Source organism: Ochotona curzoniae, unplaced genomic scaffold (genome assembly GCF_017591425.1).
Source record: "Ochotona curzoniae isolate NIBS_2020 unplaced genomic scaffold, NIBS_Ocur_1.0 contig_2688, whole genome shotgun sequence".
NCBI classification, from domain to species: Eukaryota; Metazoa; Chordata; class Mammalia; order Lagomorpha; family Ochotonidae; genus Ochotona; species Ochotona curzoniae.
Window position 1 is genome coordinate 19668076 of NW_024465553.1, and position 22960 is coordinate 19691035.

A 22960-nucleotide genomic window follows, 5' to 3' on the forward strand; every position below is an offset into this window, starting at 1 on the left:
TCGAGTTTATATTGAATGCTGGTAAAGGCAATGAAGACTTTCCAGAGCCCATGATCAGAAAAGGGAAATCCACTGATCCTCCTCACGATGGCTTTCATAGAGTCAGTTTAATATCCTTCCTTCCATTTCCTCATGCAGAGCTCACTGCCAGACTTGGGTAAGGTTAACATCATTTTCACAATTTACCTCAACTATGAGCTTATAAAAAGCATAAGCAGACATGATTTTCATCCCCGTCCCCCCAACCCTGTTTCTATTATTTTGGTTGTAGAATCAAGCTTCAAATATAAAAAATCTTGTTCAACCACAAGTACATAAACCCAAGAGTCATTTGGAGCAGCCATCTCATTCTCTCCCATGTCTCTATTCTCAATTCCATGGTGTCATCTCCCTTGGACCGGTGACTCATCCCCTCCCAGTGTTAGAGGACCTGGGTTCCTCCTAGTGTGGCTCCACTGAATCCTAAGTTGTCAGGACAGGGCTGAGGCCTAAGAAGAAAGGTATAACCCTATATAATAGGTAGAAGTCTTAGAACAAAGTTTTCCTAGAACCTTGTAGTGACAATCAGCTCTAGTTCCGCCCTCCCCCCGCCCAACTGCAAATGCTATGCTGATTCTACAAAATGACCCAAAACAAACCACACACGGAAGCTAATTTTCCTAATTTAGACAGAATATGTGGTTTATAGGCAATAAAGGGCAATTCTTGTGACTCAAAGTAGAAAATAGATTTCCATTTCAAGCAAAGTGGATAACCCACTCATACTCTATCAAGTCCATTTGTGTAAGAATTTCTTCCAATCTCAGTCCTTACCTAAACACCCAACAGCTTAAAACTGAGGTTTTTTTTTTTAATCAACCATGTTTTTTTTTTCAAGAGAAATGAAAAAAAAAATGAGTTGGTTTGAGAATAATAATAATAATTCTAATAATAATAAAGCAGCTATATGCATCTAATTTTCCAATGTCTCCAGAGAAGTAGAACTCAGTATCTAAAGAAGACTGAAAGAGAAGGTTCAAAGCCAGGAACAGATGCCAGATGCCATCTTAGCAGCGAATGACAATACTGTGTTGCTTTGGAATTAAAGAAAAAGGCCCTGTGATAAAAAGGACATTTTCTACCTCTTCTGAATAAGTGTCCAGACAATAGCTTTATATGACATTACAAAACAAACAAAAAACAGATAGATAGAATGAATACTTAAAAAAACAAACAGAAAGGGCTTGTCCATATTCATGGAAAAGTACTTAAATATTAAAAGTAAATAATACTCTGGGCAGCTTATAATTTAGCAGCTAATAAACATAAATTCAAAGAATTCTTACACACAATCAGTGATATCCTTTTCTCAAGTCAAAGATTTAGGAGGAAGGATGTTTCAAAAATTGGCTAAAAGAAAAAGACAATTTTAGACACTAGGCAAGCCCTAAGTTTAGAAGAGCCTGTCTACTCATGATGCAGGACATCACCCCACCAGAGTTTAGAAGCAGGAGCAAGAGGCTGCTGGGAGATAAGGTGGAGCTTACTAAGGCCAAGGCATGCTTGCTCAGGTGGGGGCTGCTCTTTGTATTCTCTTCAGAGAAGCAAAGTAATCATAAACAACATCTTCTTAATGAGCTTCAGTTTCTTGCATAAAACTTGCAGTTTCACTGCCTGACATTTAGTACGCAGAGTAATTTTCTGCACCTCACCTGGGACAGCAGAAATATTTCAGAAATACTTGAAACAGTTCAAATCGTGGAATCTATTCTCCGGTAATGGAAAAACCACAAGAAGGGGAGAAACGAAGTTTACTTCCCAATTTCCTACAAGGTGAGTATCTTATCTTCAAGGATAGAAAGCATCAGCACCAGCTACACTTCCCATACGTCAGCATCTCTGGACATCTAGATCTTTGGAAAAATCAACACTTGAAAGTTTTTAAAACGTTGAAAACAAAGTGAAATCCAAAAGTTTACATCAAGGTGTAAAGTTGGAAGGGTAACCGAAAGTTTAAAATCCAGTTACTCATAACCCACTCCGGGACTGCCCTTCTCTCCAACAGCTGTGGGCGGTTGGGGGAGAAGAGGGAATGCCAGGATCCCCACCATGCAAACATTATTTTAAAGGAAATAAAAAACTAGTATTTCAAAAACTAGTATTTCAATAACATCTTTTAAATTTCACATTATGGAATTCTGAATGTCTTGGCAGTTACGGACCAAAAAAGAGAAGAAAGTTTAAGTGGAGAATCTAAACAAACGACTCAGTGTTTGGAGAATAAGGGAACAGAGCAGAAATGAGACATTTAGGAGCAATTTAATTAGTGAAAGTGCTTATTTCTATATCATAATTTAGATCCAATTAGTCTTACACATTTTTTCAGTTATCACTATTCCCATTAATGTTACAAATGCATGACTTCAGAGTCAGTATGTTTATTAACTGGTGGGGGGTTGGTAGAATTAAAAGAATTCTAGTCGTTCTGAATGAAAAGTTTCAAGTTCAAATTTTTTAAACATATTTTTAAAGGGTCAATTTAGACAGTGAAGACTCTATTCCTCTTTCCATCTAGGCAATGATCTTGAAAAGCTCATATTAATCTCAGGGAACAAGAAGCAGCAAGGACAGCCCTACTGAGAGGATTTGACAAAGATACCCTACACAGACAGCTCAAACATTCAGTTTCAGAAAAAGCAACACTGAATTGGCATGGTTTGCTGCAGATTTGCCAAAATGAGGCAAATACAAAAAACAATACTATTGGGCATACATATTTTTAAAGGGTCAATTTAGAAAGGGCACCTTTACGTAAAGGTTCAGTGAATTGTTTGAAAATATTTTTACACAGTAAATTCTGCATGGTGTGAAATACTCAGAAATGTCAACACAAAGCACACTGAGTTCTAAATGACCATGAATTTTTAAATTAGGAAATGGGAAAAAAAAGATGCAATTTAATGTAGAGATGCAGTAAGGTTTTATATTCTAGCTTTTTGCCTTTTTAAGTTTTCATTCCTCCCACTGCCATGTTACGCTACGCTCTGAGATCTGTATGAGAATTAGAAAAACAGCTCTTCCCTCCTGTGGCCTCTTCAAAGCCATTGCAAGCAAGGTGATGCAAAGCACCCACCAGGCACATGTCCTACTGAGCACTTGACACATGGCTATTACCACAGGTTGAAGAAATAATATTTTAGGTAGAATAAAGTAAATGCATCAAAATCAACCTTACCCACTTCTTTTTGGTATTTATTCACAGGGGGTGGAAAGATGGCTGCTCCCAAATGATCACAAGAGATGTACAATTTTCTTTGGAGTTTCAAACCAAAACGGATAATTATTATTATTTTACAAATTTAAAAAATGCTAAAAGTTGTAAATTAAATCTAAATTGCAGTTCCCACATAACCTAATTTTAAATCTGAGTTATATATTTCCCTGAATACATACTTTCTACAAAAACCAATATAATTTATGAGACAGCATAGGAATCAAGTAGATTTCACACCTATAAATATTTCAAATTACATGTACATATTATAAATTATAGCAAATAAAATTCAAGTAATAGAAAAAGAAATGAGGGGGAATAAAAAGCAAGTTATTAAAGAGGAATTGAACAATAACAACTGCACCATTTGCATAACTTGGCTTGAAAAAATTTTACTTGGTTAACTAAACTGATTACGAGTAACTTCATGAGCTCAGAACTCTTTCGCAAAAAGCACTTTATCCTTTCTTTAGACGCCTGGATGTTCACCATCTTCTTTGAAGAGCAAAAGCATTTTCTTCCCAGAACAGACACCCACAGAGCTGACCCTTGCGGAGAGAAGCAGGGCACACAGGTACATGCTGCGTCGAGCTCAACTGAAATGTGGACGCGGTAGCTGGCAGTAGTGTCCACATGGCCGAGCCACTGACCACTAGCTCTGGGAAACGTCAGGGACGAAGCTGTCCATGTCTTGAGAGTTCATGTTCGCTTTAAAGAACACCTCCAAGGTACTGGCATGAAGTAGATTACTAACAGAAAAATGAACAGCACAGTTCTTGCTTCCTATGTTTGTAAGGAAAGGGACGGGGTTAATCCCAAAGGCAATTTAAATAATGGTTCTTTATTCTCATATATAAATAAATGTTCTGAGAAATTTCAGACTTTAGTGCATCGTTGTAAAAAATTAGTGCAGTTTTTTTTCTTCAGTAAAGTTTTTACCGCTCAAGGAATAAGATAAACCTCTGTGTGTTCATAGTCTCTTTTACTGTACATTACACTTCCACACTGCTCTGTGTCAAGCTCAACGTTTCTACACTGATTTTTCAAAATCAAGGTAAATGAATTTCATGTTCTATGACAAAACATGGCAATTATTTTTGGCAAATAAATTAGAAAAATATGAGTCATAGTTTAGAAATGAAGACTGTTGATTTAAAGCATAGGCAATACATAGGAAAAACCTTTCATTCATAAGGATATACTTCGACTGAACTTTATCCTTCATGCAGAATGTCTTCTTGGCAGCTAACTTAAAAAAGTATCTCCGCTTTTTTTGAGGATGGGAATAGTGACAGAAGTCAGGGTGAAGGGTGAAGGAGAGGCGCTTAGTCAAGCCCGCTCTGGTTTGAAGTCCGTCCCACAGAGGAACAAAGTGATGCCTGCAGGCACCTTCTCCTGGCTCCCCTCCTTCTCCAATGCTTGGATTGGAGAGGCAAAAGAAATGTAGCTATAGAACACTGGCTCACACTTCTGCCCCGAGTTCCAATACCCCAGTTTCAATTACAGTCACATATTTATCATCAATCTGGACCAGAAGCACTGCCTTGTCGATGTGGGATCTAGTGCCTGGGTCTCTGCTGCAAGGCACCCATCGGTGAATCACCTGATGATTGAGAATAAAACAAGACATCATGATGGAGAACCTGAGGGTACTTAAACCCTCGTCCCACAGGAGCACAGGCGGTGAGAGAGCATCAGTACATACATCAGCTGAACCCATGCCATGCAAGTGAGTCCAGACATCAGGAAACAGGGAGCCACAGCAGTCTCCCCAGAGTACTTACGTGGCCTTCCATGCCCTCCTGGGGACTCCCCAGAGTACTTACGTGGCCTTCCATGCCCTCCTGGGGACTCCAGTCTTTCCAGCTGTTCTTCCCAGCTTTTAACCGGATCCCCTCATCAGGCCACTGCAACTCTTTCCTTTTTGACAGGTTGATCCCTTCCAGAATTTGACTGGGATCCACAATCTGTAAACAAATAAGGATCATAACAACTCATTATTTTTTTTCTTGATGACTATAAATGGTATAATTCTAAAGTTTCTTTCATAGAACCCTGCGTCTAACAGTCTCTGATGCTTATCATGAAACAAATGTAAACAGTCACCACCTTAAATCTGCCCATTCTACTAGTGGTAGACCTTACTGCAGTGGCCATGTAGTCAATGGCTGCACAGGCAACAGGAACACTGCTGCAAAAACTGCTTGCTTTCAGTTTTTATGCTGAAACTTTTTTCAACACTCAAAAACCCATTTTTCAGACTGAACAGTATAAAAGCTGTTTAAAATATTTGAAAGATAGAGTTACAAAGGGAGAGACAGAGAAAGATCTTCCATTTGTTGGTTCATATACCAATTGGTTGCAAATGGGTCAGACTTAGGCCAGGCTGAAGCCAGAAGCTTCTTCCAGGTTTCCTCTGCAAGTTGCAGGGACCCAAGTACTGGGCCACCTTGCTAGTATCTCACCCGTGGTGACTTTACCCACCTTACTGTAACTTTGGCTCCAAAAGGCATTTTCTAAGAGCTCTCCTTCCACAAATAATAAAAAAACAAAAGACTAACAGAAGACCTCTACGATTACTCACTTGGACTCTGTAGATCACCTCCCCCTTTCTGGTATGTGAATTAGCTGTAGGACTTAATAAAGTGTTGCCCGGCTGGGAGTCAGTGGCACCGCTCTGACCTCCCTCTGTCCCAAGAAAGCCCACGAGGGTGTGATGTTTGCAGGCAGGGATGCTTTGGCTGGAGCTGCTGGAAGAAGGCAGGCCATGCTGCACACCGGCCAGGCCACTTTGCCCAGGGAGTTCCATCTGGTTCACCATGGAGAGGCGGGACTGGATGGATGACGGCAAATTGCGAAGTGATATCTGACTGGTGGAAGAGCGCCGACAAGGCACAAACCCTGTGCTGGACATGCGGAGAGATGAGTGGCGGCTGCCGTAGCAGTAGGAAGACTGGCTGGCTCCGGAGGCGCGAGCAGGGGACTGTCTGACCAGACCGGACTGCACCGAGTGGGCGCTGTGGCTGGTGCCTGCAGGGAGAGACAACAGAGCGCTCACTTACAAGGGACGGTTCGGACACGCACAGCTTTTGGGCTGTTTTCTTAAGATCTTTATCCCTCAATTACTTGATGAATTTATAGAACTTAACATTTATATCTGAAACTTGAAAGTTATGAAACAGAAATAAATTACTTGAGATTGTGTGTGTGTATTCTGTTTTACAACTTTCACCTGTTAAGGTTTTTTAAAACTCAAAGCCTACAATAAAAGAAATAAATAACTAAATAACTTACAGCAAATATCATGATTGAAGGTTGGAATAAATCCTAAAATAAGTGCCTTTCACGGAAAGATTTCAGAATCCCTCTTTAATACATCAGAACAAAATGTCTTGTGGAAATAAACGGAAGCATTATGCATGAAACACAAGCACTACACGATCTCACGTGTGCATCCCACGCTCATAAATGCAGAGGGGGAGCAGAGGGGAGAAATGCAAAAATGTTGGTGAAGGGTATAAAGCTTCAGTTTGACAAGAGGAACATGTTCTGGAGATTTCCAGCACAGCATGGTAACAACAGTCAGTAATTCACTGAACACCTAAGACTGGCCGAGTAGATCTAAAATGTCCTTCCCACAAAGAGGAGTAAGTATGTGAGGTGGAAGATATGTTAAATATCTTGGTTTATATTTAGTTCACAATGTATTCATGCCCCCCCCAAAACAGGCTGCACACCATAAATACACAATTCTTATTAATGAAGACTGAGCTCCAATGACCTACTGCATGACAAGCTCTGCAGGTACCAATCCCAAGGTCTCCGTGGCTCCCAAGGACAGGCTGCCTAGAGATGGGAACAGCCCTCTGCAAGGTTCGTACAACTTAGGGGCTGCCTACTGAGTGACACTGAGCAACAGGTTCTTTGTGCTTCATACAAGTGGCTTGAAGTGAATCTTCAGAGGCACCTTTCCTCTGACTCGCAGGAACAATGTGAAGATTAGGAAACCATCATTAATTTGACTGAAAACACAGCTACCTACACTTCAGAGCCCAAAATAAAAGGCAAAGGTACATTTAAAGAAGCACAGCAAAGGACATGTGATGTGTTGAGTAGGTTAAGCTCCTATCTGTGACATGTCCTGTACGAGTGCCACTTTGAGTCCCCAGGGCTCTGCCTTCCAATTCAGCTCCCTGCTAAGGCACCTGGAAGCAATGAAAAAAGCCACGTGTCTGGGCCCCTACCACATAAGTAGAAGACCGAGATGAAGCCCCTAGCTTTAACCTGGTCTAACTCAGCTACTGCAGCCACTTTGGGAGTTAACAAACGAAAGGAAGATCTCTCTCCCTTTCTCTATTACTCTTTCAAGTAAATAAATACATCTTTAAGAAAAAAAAATACTAAAATTTTCAAACCTTCATTCAAATATAAACTCTGCACCCCTCACCAAAAAAAAAAAAAAAAAAAAAAAATCCACAGAAAAAATCTAAAAGGTTGACCATATAACCCTTTAGTTTCAATTCCCCTATCACTGGCATCTTAATCACCTGATCCACACTAGCAGAGGACAACGCTGGATCAACTGACCCTCCCAAGACATCAGAATAAATCAATCCTGCCACATACCAGGCAGCTCTTGCATCAAAAGTACATTACTGGAGGCCCAGCCTCATGGCCTCTCTTGGGAGAAGGAAAATTTTCTTAAATAAGACACAGAAAGCATTAATCACCAAGTGCAAGATCAGGTAAGCTGCTCTGCCCTAAGAACTTCTCACTGGTGAGAATCAAGAGTCAGGGAAAAGTACCTAAGGACAAGCAGGCAAAGAGCTCAACGCCGGATCATACAATTCTAAATCTACCAGAAAAAGACAGCCAAACGGCGGCACTTCAGAAACAGAAATGCCTGGTGAGTTCTATTTTAAAAATTTCTAACCTCAAGTGTCAGAGCAACGCAAATTGAAAAAAATGAAATTAAAAAGCATCTCTTCTCTAACGTCCCCCAGGGTCAGCTGGGAGTCTAGGTGAGAGCTGCTGACACTGAGAGCTGATGGAGGCTGATTACACGGCCATTCCTCTCCACCTACGTGAGAATATCAGCTGATTAAACACAAAAAAGGTTTAACATTAAGTATCAAAGCCATAACCAAATCAATTTCTGACCTAGTGACTAAAAGTTTTCAGTCTGAGAAAGTAACATGGGACTGCCAAGATTTATATACAAATGTGAAAATTCATCAAAAACATTGGGCATTCATTAAAGAAGAGCTGAGGGTTATGGAAAGAAGGGACCAATCAGGTTCCAGAAGTTCACTCCAACAACTGATTCACAGGCCAATCCAATCAAACTTCTATCCAGACGGCTCCTACTTAGCAAGTGCCAACAATGTCCTCAAAGCTAGCTTACATAGTAACTGCCACCCTTCATCAACCACAGCTTACCAGCCTGTGCAAACACCCAAAGTGCTAATGCATTTTCATTCAAAATAGTTTGTGTTTCTGTGCCCTCAGAAACCCTTCATTATTTCCTTTGTTCACTGGAAATACCAGAGGCCACTCCAGCCTGTGCATCTGTGCTCCAGATCTCAATCTCATTAAGAGAGACTTAACAATTTAACATTATTAGTTTCTAAAATGTCTCCAGGGAATATTTAACATTTCGAATAAAATGGTTATATCAAATATTAACAACAAATACATATAATACACATCATATATCTCTTTGAAGACCCCTCCTAAACCTGCATGTAAAGATTATTACAAAGTTTAACTGAGAATCAAACCAAAGAGTCCATGCATGTGCTCAATTAGACAGGATGTTGGCACCCCTCTTCACATACAGGCACAAGTGCCCCCAACTGCTAAGACACATGCACAATGCGTTCCTACTACCTAGTGCAGGAGGGTAGGATGTGACCGGTGGATGGAGCCCTGTTCCTGGTCCCTGCCCAGGATCTGCAGTGTTCCCCTGGGGCGCGTTGCTGTGGCGATCACTGGTGGTTGTTGCACTGTTACCAGCACAGGAAATTCCACCTCCGGCATCTGAATCTTCAATGTTGCCACCACTGTTACATCCAGCTCCACAGCCTTTCCTTAGCCTAGGAACAAATACCAGAGTAGGAAGCATCATCCCAAGAACTCTTCAAATAGACATTTTATTCCTTTTCTAGCTATTCTGAACTATCAATGCTACTAATGTGACTTTTAAAAATCCTTATGGAGCAACCAGCATTAGGAACAAGTGAAATCCATCCTCAAAGAATGGCTTGAAGACTATATCTCTTTTATTAATTATATCAAAATTTCCAACTTCTTTTGGATACACTCCTTTATCTTTTCCTGTACAGTAAAAAAACTGTACAAGGCCTGACTTGGTAACCTAGTGGCTAAATCCTCGCCTTGCATGCACCGGGATCCCATATGGGTGCCGGTTCATGTCCCAGCAGCTCCACTTCCCTTCCAGCTCCCTGCTTGTGGCCTGGGAAAGCAGTAGAGGACGTCCCAAAGTGTGGGACCCTGCACCCATGTGGGAGACCTGGAAGAGGCTCCGAGCTCCTGGTTTCAGATCAGCTCAGCTCTAGCTGTAACAGCCATTTGGTGAATAAACCAGTGGATGGAAGATCTGTCTCTCTCTAAATCTGACTTCTCAAAAAAAAAAGAAATAAATTAAAAGAAAAGAAAGAATTGTTCATAATGCAGTTCTATCATTAAGGTCACAGAGAGACAAAAGTGCCTACCAGAATCCCTGAAAATTCAGTATATGAAGTACTACTTGTAATCATTTTTTAAAATTTATTTTAAAAATTTTCAGTGTTGGTGACCGTCTGGGATTGACACTGAGAGTCTAACATTCCAAGAAACCATTTAGTTCCAACGAGGCCAGTCAGCTGAGCCCTATCCCTGCGCCATTTCTACTAAGGGGAAAGAATTTCTTCCAGGTGATTCTAGCACTATAACAGATACACTTTTCCTATTTACACGCTATCCTAAATTTCTGTTTCTCAATGGAGGGACTGTTTTTTACTAAGAACATCCACTTCACAGTTTTCTGTTCTAGTAATCAGATCCTCTTTTTCTTCTCTCTCTTTTTTTTAAAGAACCACTTGGTTCATTCCCCAGTGACTGAAACGGCCGGAGCTGGGCAGATCCGAAACCAGGAGCCAGGAGCCTCTTCTGGGCCTGCCATGCAGGTACAGAGTCCCATGGTTTTGGGTCATCGTCCACTGCCTTACCAGGCCACAAGCAAGGAGGGAGCTGGATAAAAAGCTGAGACATAACCTGGCACCCATATGGGATCCCAGCACATGCCAGCCACCAGGCTATTGCAGCAGGCCCCAGATCCTGTTTTTCTTAAGCTGTGATACTTAAGAATTTCAACAACTCTTAAGAAATTAAAAATGTTTCCTACTTCTTCTCCACCACCTATCAAACTATGATGTTCCTCAACCATACATCAAAATTTACTGGATAAAAGGCAGAGAAAAATTCACAGACATACTTGAAAATTATTAGAGTTGAGATTTGGTGAAAGGCAGTGGAATTTCTGCATCACACTGTTACAAGTTTCAACATGTACACAGTGCGCCCCCTACTGCTGGCACACAGTAAGAAAAAACAAGGAAGGAGGCAACTTGCTCATGTTTTTTCTTCTGTCCCTGTTTGCTGGCCTGTTTGAATAGGGACAATATGCTGGAATAATTAGACAAAAAATGCAATTATTCAAGATTCTATGAAACACTAGAGTAATGGTTCTTACTAACTCATACTATGAATTAGATTTACCACCACGGTTTTGAATATAAAAAGTACTTAATTCCCTCAAGTTCAGATATAGCAGGTTAGTTTTTGTGTCATGGAATCTCTATCTGTTCTGTAAGCTTCCCAGGTGAGGCTGATCCCCTGGCTAAGCTAAAGAGGGTCAGGGTCTCCCCACACCGAAAAACACAACCTGTGGTTCACCTGTGCCACGTTGACACGATGAAGTTTCTGATATTTCTCAAACTGATAGGTCCCCCAAGAATCTCTTTAAGCTGTTCATGGCTGTCAGAGTAAGAAGTTGTCAGGGGCGAAACAAAGATCGGGTAGCCAATAGGTTGATCACAGGATGAATTTATCATGTTTCTTAGAGCCTGCTTGGCATTCTGGATGCTACCTCTCTCTGGGTTACGATTACGCAGAAAAACAAGCTCCTGTTGTTGTCCTGCCCAAAGACCTCGGACACATTCCTTGTTCACCTGGAAACCAGAAAATGCCGGAACGAGGTTAGGGGGCCAAGAATAACATTCATATCAACACAAGGACAAAAATAGAAGTAATACATAAGATACATATGACAACCAACCGAAAAGCAGGCAACAAGTATTAAGTAGGCCACACAGGAGTAGATGCTAATTAATTTTTGTTTTGTCCTTAGCAGACTCTTAAGTAACAAGTACCTAGAGAGATACTGTTCTCTCTTGCTAAAGTATCAAGTATTAGGTGGCCCATTCAATTTTTAGATCAATGAAGCACTGCTTTTATAAATAAGAGAACAGATATTTTTAATAAAAATATCTTTAGAGTTGGTAATGCACAGTGAAAGTTGAATGGATATATGAAATATTTGGAAGCTGATTTAAATGAAGGTAAAAAATAGTAATTAAAAACTGTCTAAAATAAAATTTTAGAAATTAGACCTCTAAAAGTTCTGGAATGTTTTAGTTTTTTAAAGAGGAAAAAGTAAATCACTTAGAACTTCTAATTACTACTAAGTACAAGCTACCCTATTACTTTTGCTATCCAACTTTTTTTTCCCCCCAAATTCTTTACTTTTTATGATACAGTTCCCTAGGCTCAGGGACATGCCGTCCAGTTTGCCTGCGTCAACAGATGGGAGACCTGAAATCTAACAGACGAACATCTGCAACACCCAAATTAGTAAAATCTGTAAGGCTTTACAGCACAAGTGAGGACTTCACTGGCCAGAAACAGGAGTAACAAAACAAGAGCTTATCAACAAATATAATGTGCTACGGTTACTATTTTCTTTATTCTGAAAGGAGTTGCCATAGCTGTTTTAAAGACTGGATCAAAGTATCTACCTTGTAGTTTTGAAAACAAATGAATGTCTCATCAACTTACTTTAATGACCCTGAAGCTCAGGTAGCGTCTGTTGAGCATGATGATTTTGTACTCATTGGTGCCATCGTCCATGACATGTCGCAGAGCAAGCAGGGAGGGAGAGTTGGCCAGGACCGCACTCCGCCACGCAGGGTCCCCTTCGTGGGCTATCACAAGGTTTTTTTCATGAGACACGATGGCTTCGTAGAGCACAGTGGGGTCATCATATTCATCTGGAGAAGTAAAATGATCCTAAACACAGAAAACAAAAAATATTTGTAACAAGGAAGGAATGAATTCTAGGAAGATTAACTTCTACAGTTAATAAAAAAAAATTCCTTTGAAAACTGGCTTGGTGTGTCTTTACTTTTATTTTTTTTTATTTCAGAGACAGAGATCTTCCATGTGTTGGTTCACACCTCAAATGCCCAGTCCTCCCGGAATGCACGTCAGCAGGAAGCTGGGGGTGGAGCCGAGACTCAAGGCCAGTTACACCAATATGGCTTGTGGGCATCCGAGCAACACCTTAACTGCCGTACCAAACACGTGCCCCAGACATTTCATATGCACATGTCAATGTTAGGAATAAATTAGACTCTTAATCACAAACATTACATTTTTGCTCAACTACTTCCATAAATTCCTCAATCCAGTCCTTTCTTCTAAGTTTTAGGATTTTGAAGTATTTTCTTTGTTTTCTCTTTCATGTGTTTCTTTTATTAAAGGATCATTTCACTGCTCTCGGTTAGGCGAGGACCCTAACCACTTGCGCCACCGCGCTGGGCCCGGTCTTAACATTTTTCATTTCCATACATTGGCTAGAGGTAAGGAACTGTAAAGGAAAATGCTAACATCTGTGAAGTAATGAAAACACATCACAAAAGGTATAAAAGGCAGAGGTTAAGAAAAAATTTGGTTTCTCCCCTGAAGTTATTATAAGTATACTGATTTTGGTCTATTTATATAGCCAGTCTGAATACAGAAAATTCTATTTTATTTTAAATGAGTATTTCCCCCATAATCTTCAAAATAATATTTCATTCTGTTAGAAAAATATTCCAAAGGATATATTCCTTATCAGTCATGCTCCCCAAGGATCTAACGAACTACCTTTCACTCCAGCAGAATTATTTGAGAGCAGCTCACCTTTTATGTGGGGGAAAATACTCACATTTGAGTACAGCAGATGGATCTGTAACAGACGTTACCATGTAAAATCTATCAGCAGGTGCAGATGGTCTACCGAGCCCAGGGGGACGACTGAGGGAGCCCAGGGGGACGACTGAGGGAGCCCAGGGGGACGACTGAAGGAGCAAGTGTCCGCGTTGACTTTCGTGAAATTACTTCAAGTGCCTTGGAAAGGTGCTTGAATTCTGAATTTAATTATCCTACTAAGACTTTTTTTCTTAAAATTCAGGGAACATGTATACTAACCACATACTGTTTCATATAATGCACTAAATGAAACTCCCTGCCCGGAACAGAAGCTCTGAGTCCTCTGAGCTGTTACTACGCTGCATCTGTGGCGGGCTAATGCTCATCCGGGGATGAGGTGTGGAGTTACAATCAAATGAAGACAAATCCAGTATTATATAGTCCAGACTTTTATTTCCCATTTATTACTGTCTAACCTTTATTTTTTGTTGTTTATGCCCAGACCAGTTATTCCTAACATTAATAGTTAATTTATTCTTAATTTGAGGACCCAGCACAATAGCCTAGTGGCTAGGTCCTCACCTTGCATGCGTCAAGATCCCAAATGGGCGCCTGTTTCTATTCTGGCTGCTCCACCTCCCATTCAGCTCCCCGCCTGTGGCCTGGGAAAGAAGGGAAGGATGGCTGAAAGCCTGGGGACCCTGCACCCTTGTGGGAGACCCGGAAGAAGCTCGTGGCTCCTGGCTTTGCATTGGCTCAGCTCTGGCCATTATAGCTTCTTGGGGAGTGAACCAGTGGGTGGAAGATCTTTCTCTCTGTATATCCTCTTTGTATATCTGCCTTTCCAATAAAAAATAAAACAAATCCACCCCCCCAAAGTCTTAATTTAAAATTAAAGCTAAAAATTACCAGTTAACTCTAGTAATCCATTAGAAGAATTTCACTGTCTTACCTGGTGAAGTTTAATAGACATACGGATTCCAGGAACTACCACTTTTCTTAGCAATTCCATGTCAGCAAAGATCCATTCATCTCGAATTGAAGAAATACGGAAATCTCCCTTAAACAGGGCATGCAATCCATAGAGGAATGACTCTAAATTACTGTTAAGATTGAAGATAAAAGTTCATATATTTTGACAAAGATCATTTATAAACCTGATTCTTAAATCACCAGACACAGGGCCTTTATGGCGTGGGACCCTTGTTTAACAAAGGCGTAACAGTGCTCGCTTTGGCAGCACATATACAAAACAGTGAGTTCACAAAATCAACAGGCAAAGATCTGTATGTTAAATTACAGGGGGGCCTAATGTAAAACTTGTGGTAATCATACAAGAAAAATACAATGTGGTATTCCTTGACTCTAATTCACTTGAATGCATATGTAAGGAAATTTAATCTGAGTTCAAGCATTTAATATAGATAACTACTCTTACTGGATAAGACTACAATGAAAGGTGGAAAAACAGATGTAAATGGAAAGAGACTAACCAAACTTCATTGGAGAATTATATTTTAAAGTGTCTTAAATGCATTAAATCATCATTATCAAGCATCTACTCTATAGAGAATTTTAAATTCAATTATGGAAACCAGCTGAAACAACTATGTATAGCCAAAGATACACAGAAATAAAACATCTAGACTTTTCAATAAATTAGTCTAAAACGAATGTCTCCATAAAAATGATTTCAAGTTCAGGTTATGCTGCTTCCCATTCTCGCGTCTTGCAGACAGAAATGCCTTCCTTACCTGGACATATGGTGAGACGCAGTGCCCAGAGCTCTCCGCCCAAGGACACAGAGTCCGTAACAAAGAGTCACCAGGGACGAATCCTTGTCCACGTCCAGAGGCTTTAAGACATGGGTCAGTAGTTATTTGAAAAGAATGTAAGCATTTAACATATCAAAGATATGTAAATAGTACGTCAGAGAAAAGTAAAGAACTCAATTAGATTAGAATGATTTTGTGTTTTCAGGTCATGTGCAAGTCAGAATGCTGCCTTGCAAGTCAACGGTCTAGACGTGCACTGTCCGATAGAGTAACTACTAAGCATATGGATATTAAATTTAAATTTGAATCAATTAAAACTAAACAGAACGTAAAAAAAAAATCACTTCTTTTGTTGTACCAGCCACATTCCAAGCACTGAACAGCTACATATAATATCGTACATTTTCATCACTATAAAAATTTCTATTAAGACAGCACTGGACTAGATTTCCTATTTGAACAAAAACGTTCAGTTCTCTTTGGGTCTGGTGAACGAAGTGAGAACTCACACTTCTTAAGGACAAGATTTTGGAAAACAAGGCCAGTAATTTGAATTTGTGTATGCAGACATGTAGGCTAGGGGTGAAGGCAGTAAGTTTAGGATACTGCAAATGAAATCGTAGAGGCCACTGTTTTGAACTTGTCTTCAAAGAGCTGGTTGACCCAACCTTGCCACTCACACAGGTGCTCTCATCCAGAAGATGAGAGAGAGGAAAGCCTGGGGAGAGTGACCTCACAATAACAAAAACTGAATTCTGTGAACAGCAAATGGAGGAAACAAACCTCACCTTTGCCCTTCGGGAAGAACAATACTCAATCCAGTTGAGGTAAATCACACAGAAACTCTCCCTGGATATGCCTGCGAGTCGATGGTCATAGTCTTCATCAATGTTCGGATTAAATGTCGGATCTACATCGACGTAATTCCGATCTGCACACAGACGTAGTCCTTCCTGCATGGTCTCATTAGCTAGCCACTCCTCTAATTTGGAGGAGGTTGTAACATAATAAATTATGCCCTAGTAAGAAAAAGATAAAAATGAATCCAGGTTAAATCACAATTTGAACTAACTCCAATTCTTCAATGAAACAGATTCCAAAATCATTCAAAAATACTTTACTCTGCATACCTTTTCAGAGTGCTACACTAGGGGTCAGTGTTACAGTGTAGTAAGTCAAGCTGCTAATGACACCAGAACCCCATATGGATGTAATGTGATGCTTGGTTGTTTGACTTCTGATCTAGCTCACCACTCGCATGACTGGCAAAGCAACATAAAATGGCCTAATTACATGGGTCCCTGCACCCTTGAGGGAGACCCAGAAGAAGCTCCAGGCCCAGCTCCAGCCCTAGGCCTGGTTGTTATGGGCATTTGGGGGGTCTCTTTCTCTCTTCTCCAAACTCTGCAATTGGGGGAAAAAAATGCTACAACAAAGCACAGGCCTTTATGGAATAAGAATCACTTAATACATAAAATCACAGTCATACATTCAGCAAGGCAACTTCAAAATAATTGTAGTCTACTGATTCTAAAACTTCAGGTTTGGACAACTTTGTAAGAGGTGAAAAACCTTCACTGTGGTGTACTTGGTTTGAAAAATCCGTCACAGTTATTAAAACCATCCGGTGATCTTAGGTTAAGTTACAAAAATAGAGCTAACCATACATATTTTTTTTTAAAGATTTATTTTTATTATTTTTTCATTGGAAAGGTGGATATACAGAGAGGAAGATCTTCCGTCCGATGATTCACTCCCCAAGTGAGCGCAACGGGCCGATACTATGCCGATCCGAAGCCAGGAGCCTCTTCCGGGTTTCCCACGCGGGTGCAGGGTCCCAAAGCCTTTGGGCTGTCCTCGACTGCTTTCCCAGGCCACAGGCAGGGAGCTGGAAGGGAAACGGGGCTGCCGGGATTAGAACCAGCGCCCAGATGGGATCCCGGGCGTGCAAGGCGAGGACCCTCAACCACTTGCGCCACCGCGCCGGGCCCTAACCATACATATTTAGAAGCAGAGGTACAACATTTTGTCCCTAGACCTCTGTCACACATACACGCAATGCTGTAAAGGCAATTTCTTTGGCTTCCTGAGGTTGGATTTAACCAAATTCAAGGTTCACCCTAACTAGCATAGCTAAGGTCACACTTGGAAGTTGCAACACAAAACATGGAAAATTTCAGATGCAAGTCATTGAAACTGCCCTTGAAACTACTGGCTTTGTCTGGAAATCCCAAATTACAAGCATGTGGTATTTCTGGAAAAATTTTTAGCAAAAACAGAGTATCATGTACAATGAGAATTAGTCATGTCCAATGAGAGACTGTATTTGGCCCTCAGGTCCTGGGAAGTAACCCGGGGAATGTTCTGCCTGACTATCCCTGTTTAGCGGGGAGCCTGGAACCACATAGTTATCAACTTGACCTCCAATCATACTAGAGACTCAAACTGGCCATATAGGTAGCTAACCATGTCTACAAGGCTGTGCTACAACTGAACCGTACACCAAGCACAGAGGAGCCTCCCTGACAGGCAAGCTCTGTCCTGCCACTCCTTGCTGCTGGGAGAAGTAAGCAGCTGCACAATTCCACCGGGCGAGAGCAACCAGACACTCCTAGGTGTCCATGCACACTGCCCAGGCGGGTCTTAGCTCGCTGCCTAATTTTAATCTCTACTCCTGTAATAATGTCAGTATAATGAGTACTGATGGCTTTGCTGAATTCTTTGAGTCCTTCTAGCAAATTACTGAGAAGAACCAGTGTTCTTGGGGAGCCAGAAATAGCAGTTGATATCAGAAGTAACAGTGATCTTGGGAAGTTCTTCTTGGAAATTGTGTGAAGCAGAGGTTAAAAGCAAATAAATAAATGCTCAGGAGTTATATCTTGGTATTAAATCCCAAACTCTACATGCTAGAGGCCAAGCAAGGAAACTTAAATTACTTATAAAACATGCAAATGAAACTTCTTTAGAGAATTATATAAAACACACATATGTGCATATTCCTTAGCAAAATGCTCAAAACATAGAAACTATAAACATTAGCAATTATCATTAATATACAAACATACTTGATTTTCAGTGAAGAAAAAGCCAAGAAAATGTCATTCGGTAGGTTATTTTTACTGTATCTTTTGGATGCTAGATAATTTTATCACTATTTGCAGGCAAAGCACAAGTTAAGACATATGTACAACATACCAATACACAAATAGAGTCCTTAAAAAAGTTTATGGAGGGCCTGGTGGCGTGGCCTAGCGGCTTAAGTCCTCGCCTTCCTGGGATCCCATCTGGGCACCAGTTCTAATCCCTGCAGCTCCACTTCCCATCCAGCTCCCTGCTTGTGGCCTGGGAAAGCAGTCGAGGATGGCCCAAAGCTTTGGGACCCTGCACCCTTGTGGGAGACCTGGAAGAGGTTCCTGGTTCCTGGCTTCAGATCGGCGCAGTACCGGCCGTTGCAGCTCACTTGCGGAGTGAATCATCGGATGGAAGATCTTCCTTTCTGTCTCTCCTCCTCTCTGTATATCTGACTTTGTAATAAAAATGAATAAATTTTTAAAAATATTTTTTAAAAGTTTATGGAGAAACAGAATTAAAAGGTATATCAGGGCTAGGCATTTTTCCTAGCGAAGAGACTGGCTATGTACCCATGTCCCCTATTAGATGCCTGAGGTCACATCGTGGCCCCTGCTGATGTGGACTCTAGAAGATTCCAGCTGACAGCTCCAGTAGCAGGATACTAGCCAACTCTGCAGGAGACCTGGATGAGTGCCCAGCTCCTCAATCTCTCAAATTATTGAAAAAATAATTTTTATAAAGAGCTTAATTTGTTTTGATATAGAAGTCTTTGAAATTCAGGCATGTTTTTCATGACTTCAAAAATTCTTATTTGCATGGATTTCAGTTATTATGCCAAACTAAACATCTTTTAGTTCTATTTTCCTAAATTGCTAGAGGTATTCTCAAGTATGTCTTTCCAAAGAAGAATCTTCATTATCTCAAGATCTAAGGAGGAACATACCCTTACCTTGACATAGTAAGTGGTGAGGACTTTCCGAAGATCAAAGACTTGAAGCATAGAAGCAGCACTGTTATCAGTGATGCTATAGCCCTCTAGAATATATTTGGTGACAATTACTTCCCAGGCTAGCCAGCGCTGGCTAAATGCAGCATTAAATGAAAGCACATGAGGAATATGGCCAGGTTCACAACAGCAAAATCCTTCATCTTCCTCTACACCTTCGGTAATGGCCTCCACTTCCCGCTGTTGACAGTAGGTACCTTAGGAAAGAAAACAAGGGGGCAGGGTGTAGAGGGAAGTAGAGATAATTACACTGGAGTAAGAAATATGAAGTGGGGAAAATGTCTTGAGGACACATGGATTTAGAAAAAATATACACAGCACAGTAACTAAAAGTTTACAACTGATTTATCTTGAAGGCTCATTAAAATTATTCCAAATTCCAGAAAATAAGTGTATTACATATTTACCTACAAAATCACAATTTACATTAGTACATTAAAGGATTTGTGAAATTTGTGCAGTAAATAAATCTATTTTGATTCTAAATGATTTCCTACTGGGTTTAAAATTGCATTCCTTTGCAATGAAGGTCAAGTTGATAAATAAAGGTAGATTTCTTCAAAATTTTATTTTACAAAAAAAAAAGGAACAGTGGGATAAGAACGGAGTCTTCTCAGGCACAAAATAATACAGACATGCATGTAGAACCCAGAAAACAAGCTGTGCATAAGTATTCACACACAGACGAAGTATACCCACGCAGAAGTAGCAGAAGTAGCAGTAGTATGTAATCTTAGAACTATCTTTTAGATTTTTTTGTTATTACTTCATTTTACTCATTCTGTCATTTTCCCAGGAAATTGATGAAGGATTTTTAAGTTAGCATATAACACAATGAGATCTACACTGGGGGTAGATCACAGTTGTGCGTAGAGAACAGCAGTGGCAACAGGGAATTCGGAAGTTTTGACATTTATACTCAAGGGTGTCTTTTACAGAGTAGTAAAATAATGCAAACAGGCTAAATGAATTACACACACTATTTTTACTGAACATTGCTTTCAACCTCAGCATGCCTGCAATGCATTTTTCTCCAAAAGTAAAGCAAATACAGGAAATTAATACTAGTAAACAAAAAAAAATTTTTGTTTGAAACTTGGAAACAAATTCTAGAATATTCATAAGGAACTATTACCTGTATTAACTACATCTTTAAGTCACTTCATAGTAAAAATTACTGGTAAAAATAAAACTATCATAAAAGCTAGACATATTAAAAATAACATGAGGAAAAAAACAAAAGAATTCAATTTGCATTCCAAATTTTTCACATGTAAAGTTTGATTTGGGAAACTACATGGTAGAAGTAACATTTGCAAATGAGAAATTAACAGTAAACCTAAAAATTTTGACACAGAAAAACCTGATACTTAAAACATTCATAAAATTATATGCAAAACAGCCTTGAAAGTATCAGTAAATAAAAATGGGAAAAATACGAGTTTATTTTTGCTAAACATTGTTTAAAATTAGCTAGCCACAGGAGACAAATACAACCAAAGAAATTAAATTGGCTGAATGGAGTGTGTTCCAGCAAACACCAAAGAGAAAATAACATGGGCCAACATGTCACAGTGGGAAAAGCCGCCACCTGTAATGCTGGCATCCCAAATGGGCCAGTTTGTGTCCCAGCTGCTCCACTTTCAATCCAGCTCCCTCTAAAGGCCTGGGAACAGCAGTGAAGGATGGCTCAAGTCCTTGGGCCCCTGCCATCCACATGGCAAACCTGGCAGAATCTCTTGGTTCCTGAGTCAGGCCTGGCTCAGCCCAACTATTGTGGCCATCTTAGAGTGAATTAGCAGGTGGAAGATCTTACTCTCTCTCTGTAACTCTGACTTTCAAATAAATAACCTGACAAAATCAAAGAAAGAATGTAGCCAATGATCACAGCAATGTCTGAGCAGGAATGCAATCACATTTCATGAGTTTTAGAATGAAGGGAAAGGAGAAAAGAGGCTATACAGTTCCATTACTTAACTACTCCACATAACCATAATATTAATTACTGTGATAGTGCTGAATACATAATGATGAATGAAGCAGATAACCCTAACCCTAACCCTGGGGAATTTATAATACGGAACAAAGGCTAGCAAACATATTTTCATATTTTCCAAAGAGTTTTTAAAAAGATAACCACAACAGCACAGAACAATGTGCAACAGAGAATGTGAATGGCTCCCTAAGTCAGAAATATTTACTATTTGATTCATAATGGAAGTTTTATCATTCACTGGACTACACAAGAAATAAGGTTTAAAGAAATAAGCAGAGAAACATAAAATTATAACTATGTTAAATGCTAAAGAGGATAATTAAAAAATTAGCGGGTACTTTCTGGGTAGAGATACGGGGAATAACAGTCCTTGTCAGAGAATAACAGTCCTTACAAGAAAGTGAAAGAAGGCTAGGGGGAATAGCGTAACAAGTGACAACAAGTAAAGCCATTTGCAATGCCAGCATCCCATAAGAGAACTGGTTCAAGTCCCGGATGCTCCACTTCTGATTCAGCTCCCTGTAAATGTGTCTGGGAAAGCAGTGGAGGATGGTCCAAGTCCTAGGGCCCCTGTATCAACATGGGAGACTAGAAGAAGCTCCTGGCTCCTGGTTTTGGGCTGTCCACTTGTGAAGTGAACCAGAATGTGAAAGACTGTTTTTTCTCTCTCTCTCTCTCTATGCAATTCTAACTTTTAAATAAATAGATAAAAGCTCTCGCTCTCTCTCTCTCTGTCTCTCTCTCTCTCTCTCTCTCTCTCTCTCTCACACACACACACACACACACACACCAGGAAGTTATGGAAGGGGTAGGTGATGTGCGCTGGTTTTCAGTTGAGTCTCACTGGGTTAGAGCTGCACAGCCAGGGAGTACTGATGGAGAGGCAGCAATAAATGCCCATAAGGCAAGAACAGGGTATTCTAAAGGAGGGAACAGTAAGGACTGAATGAAGGAATTACAAATGAATAACAGACACCAACGTTCACTTATTTGAGCGCTGCAGAGGTTATGTTATTTCTGGTGCACAGAGTAACTTGCAGGGAAGTGCTTGTTTTCCTAACACAGGCAACACACAGCAAAGGCACCGGCTGCCTCACTCATCACCAGCACGCCTCCAGATGTTTCCCATATTAGAAAGACAGCCAGTAACAGCATGATGATGTTCCTATGTAACAAGTGTGTTAATGCTTACAAGTTGCTCATGTGCAAACACCAAACTGACGTTTTCAAATGACAGTTTCTTTGTATAAACAACTTTGTCTCTTAGTACCTGAAATTGAAGAGGGCTGGTGGGAGGGAAGTATGTGGAGCGAATTCCTTATGGGGTATGGGTTTTGTTTTGGAGTCAGGAAAATATTTTGGAACAAGGGATGGCTACATAACACTGAATGTACTAAATGCCAGATTAAATCGTTCTACTTTATTCATTTTATTTGACTTTCATACTCGTTTTACTATCTTTGCTTCACCCCAAAACACAGCAAAGACCTACTGTCTTAGGAAATCTGTGCAAAGGGTCACAGAAGCAACTGGCAGGAGACCAAGACAAAAAAAAAAAAGTAAAATAAACCACTATGTGCAAGGACACAAGTCAGTTATACATAAAT

At 40.2% G+C, this 22960-nt stretch overlaps 1 protein-coding gene across 3 annotated transcripts in view; it reads right to left on the reverse strand.

The window, feature by feature from the left end:
• Window positions 1-385: 385 nt before the first annotated feature.
• Window positions 386-22960, reverse strand: part of PCNX1 (pecanex 1) — a 143718-nt gene continuing 121143 nt past the window's right edge. For all 3 annotated transcript variants that reach the window (XM_040975359.1, XM_040975358.1, XM_040975357.1), the window contains 10 exons: window positions 19301-19554; window positions 16068-16298; window positions 15259-15359; window positions 14457-14607; window positions 12371-12601; window positions 11210-11484; window positions 9143-9348; window positions 5838-6283; window positions 5080-5220; window positions 386-4856 (listed from right to left, as the gene is read on the reverse strand). In XM_040975359.1, coding sequence (XP_040831293.1) covers window positions 4716-4856; window positions 5080-5220; window positions 5838-6283; window positions 9143-9348; window positions 11210-11484; window positions 12371-12601; window positions 14457-14607; window positions 15259-15359; window positions 16068-16298; window positions 19301-19554 — 2177 coding nt within the window. In that variant the 3' untranslated portion in view covers window positions 386-4715. The remainder of the gene's footprint in view (window positions 4857-5079; window positions 5221-5837; window positions 6284-9142; window positions 9349-11209; window positions 11485-12370; window positions 12602-14456; window positions 14608-15258; window positions 15360-16067; window positions 16299-19300; window positions 19555-22960) is intronic.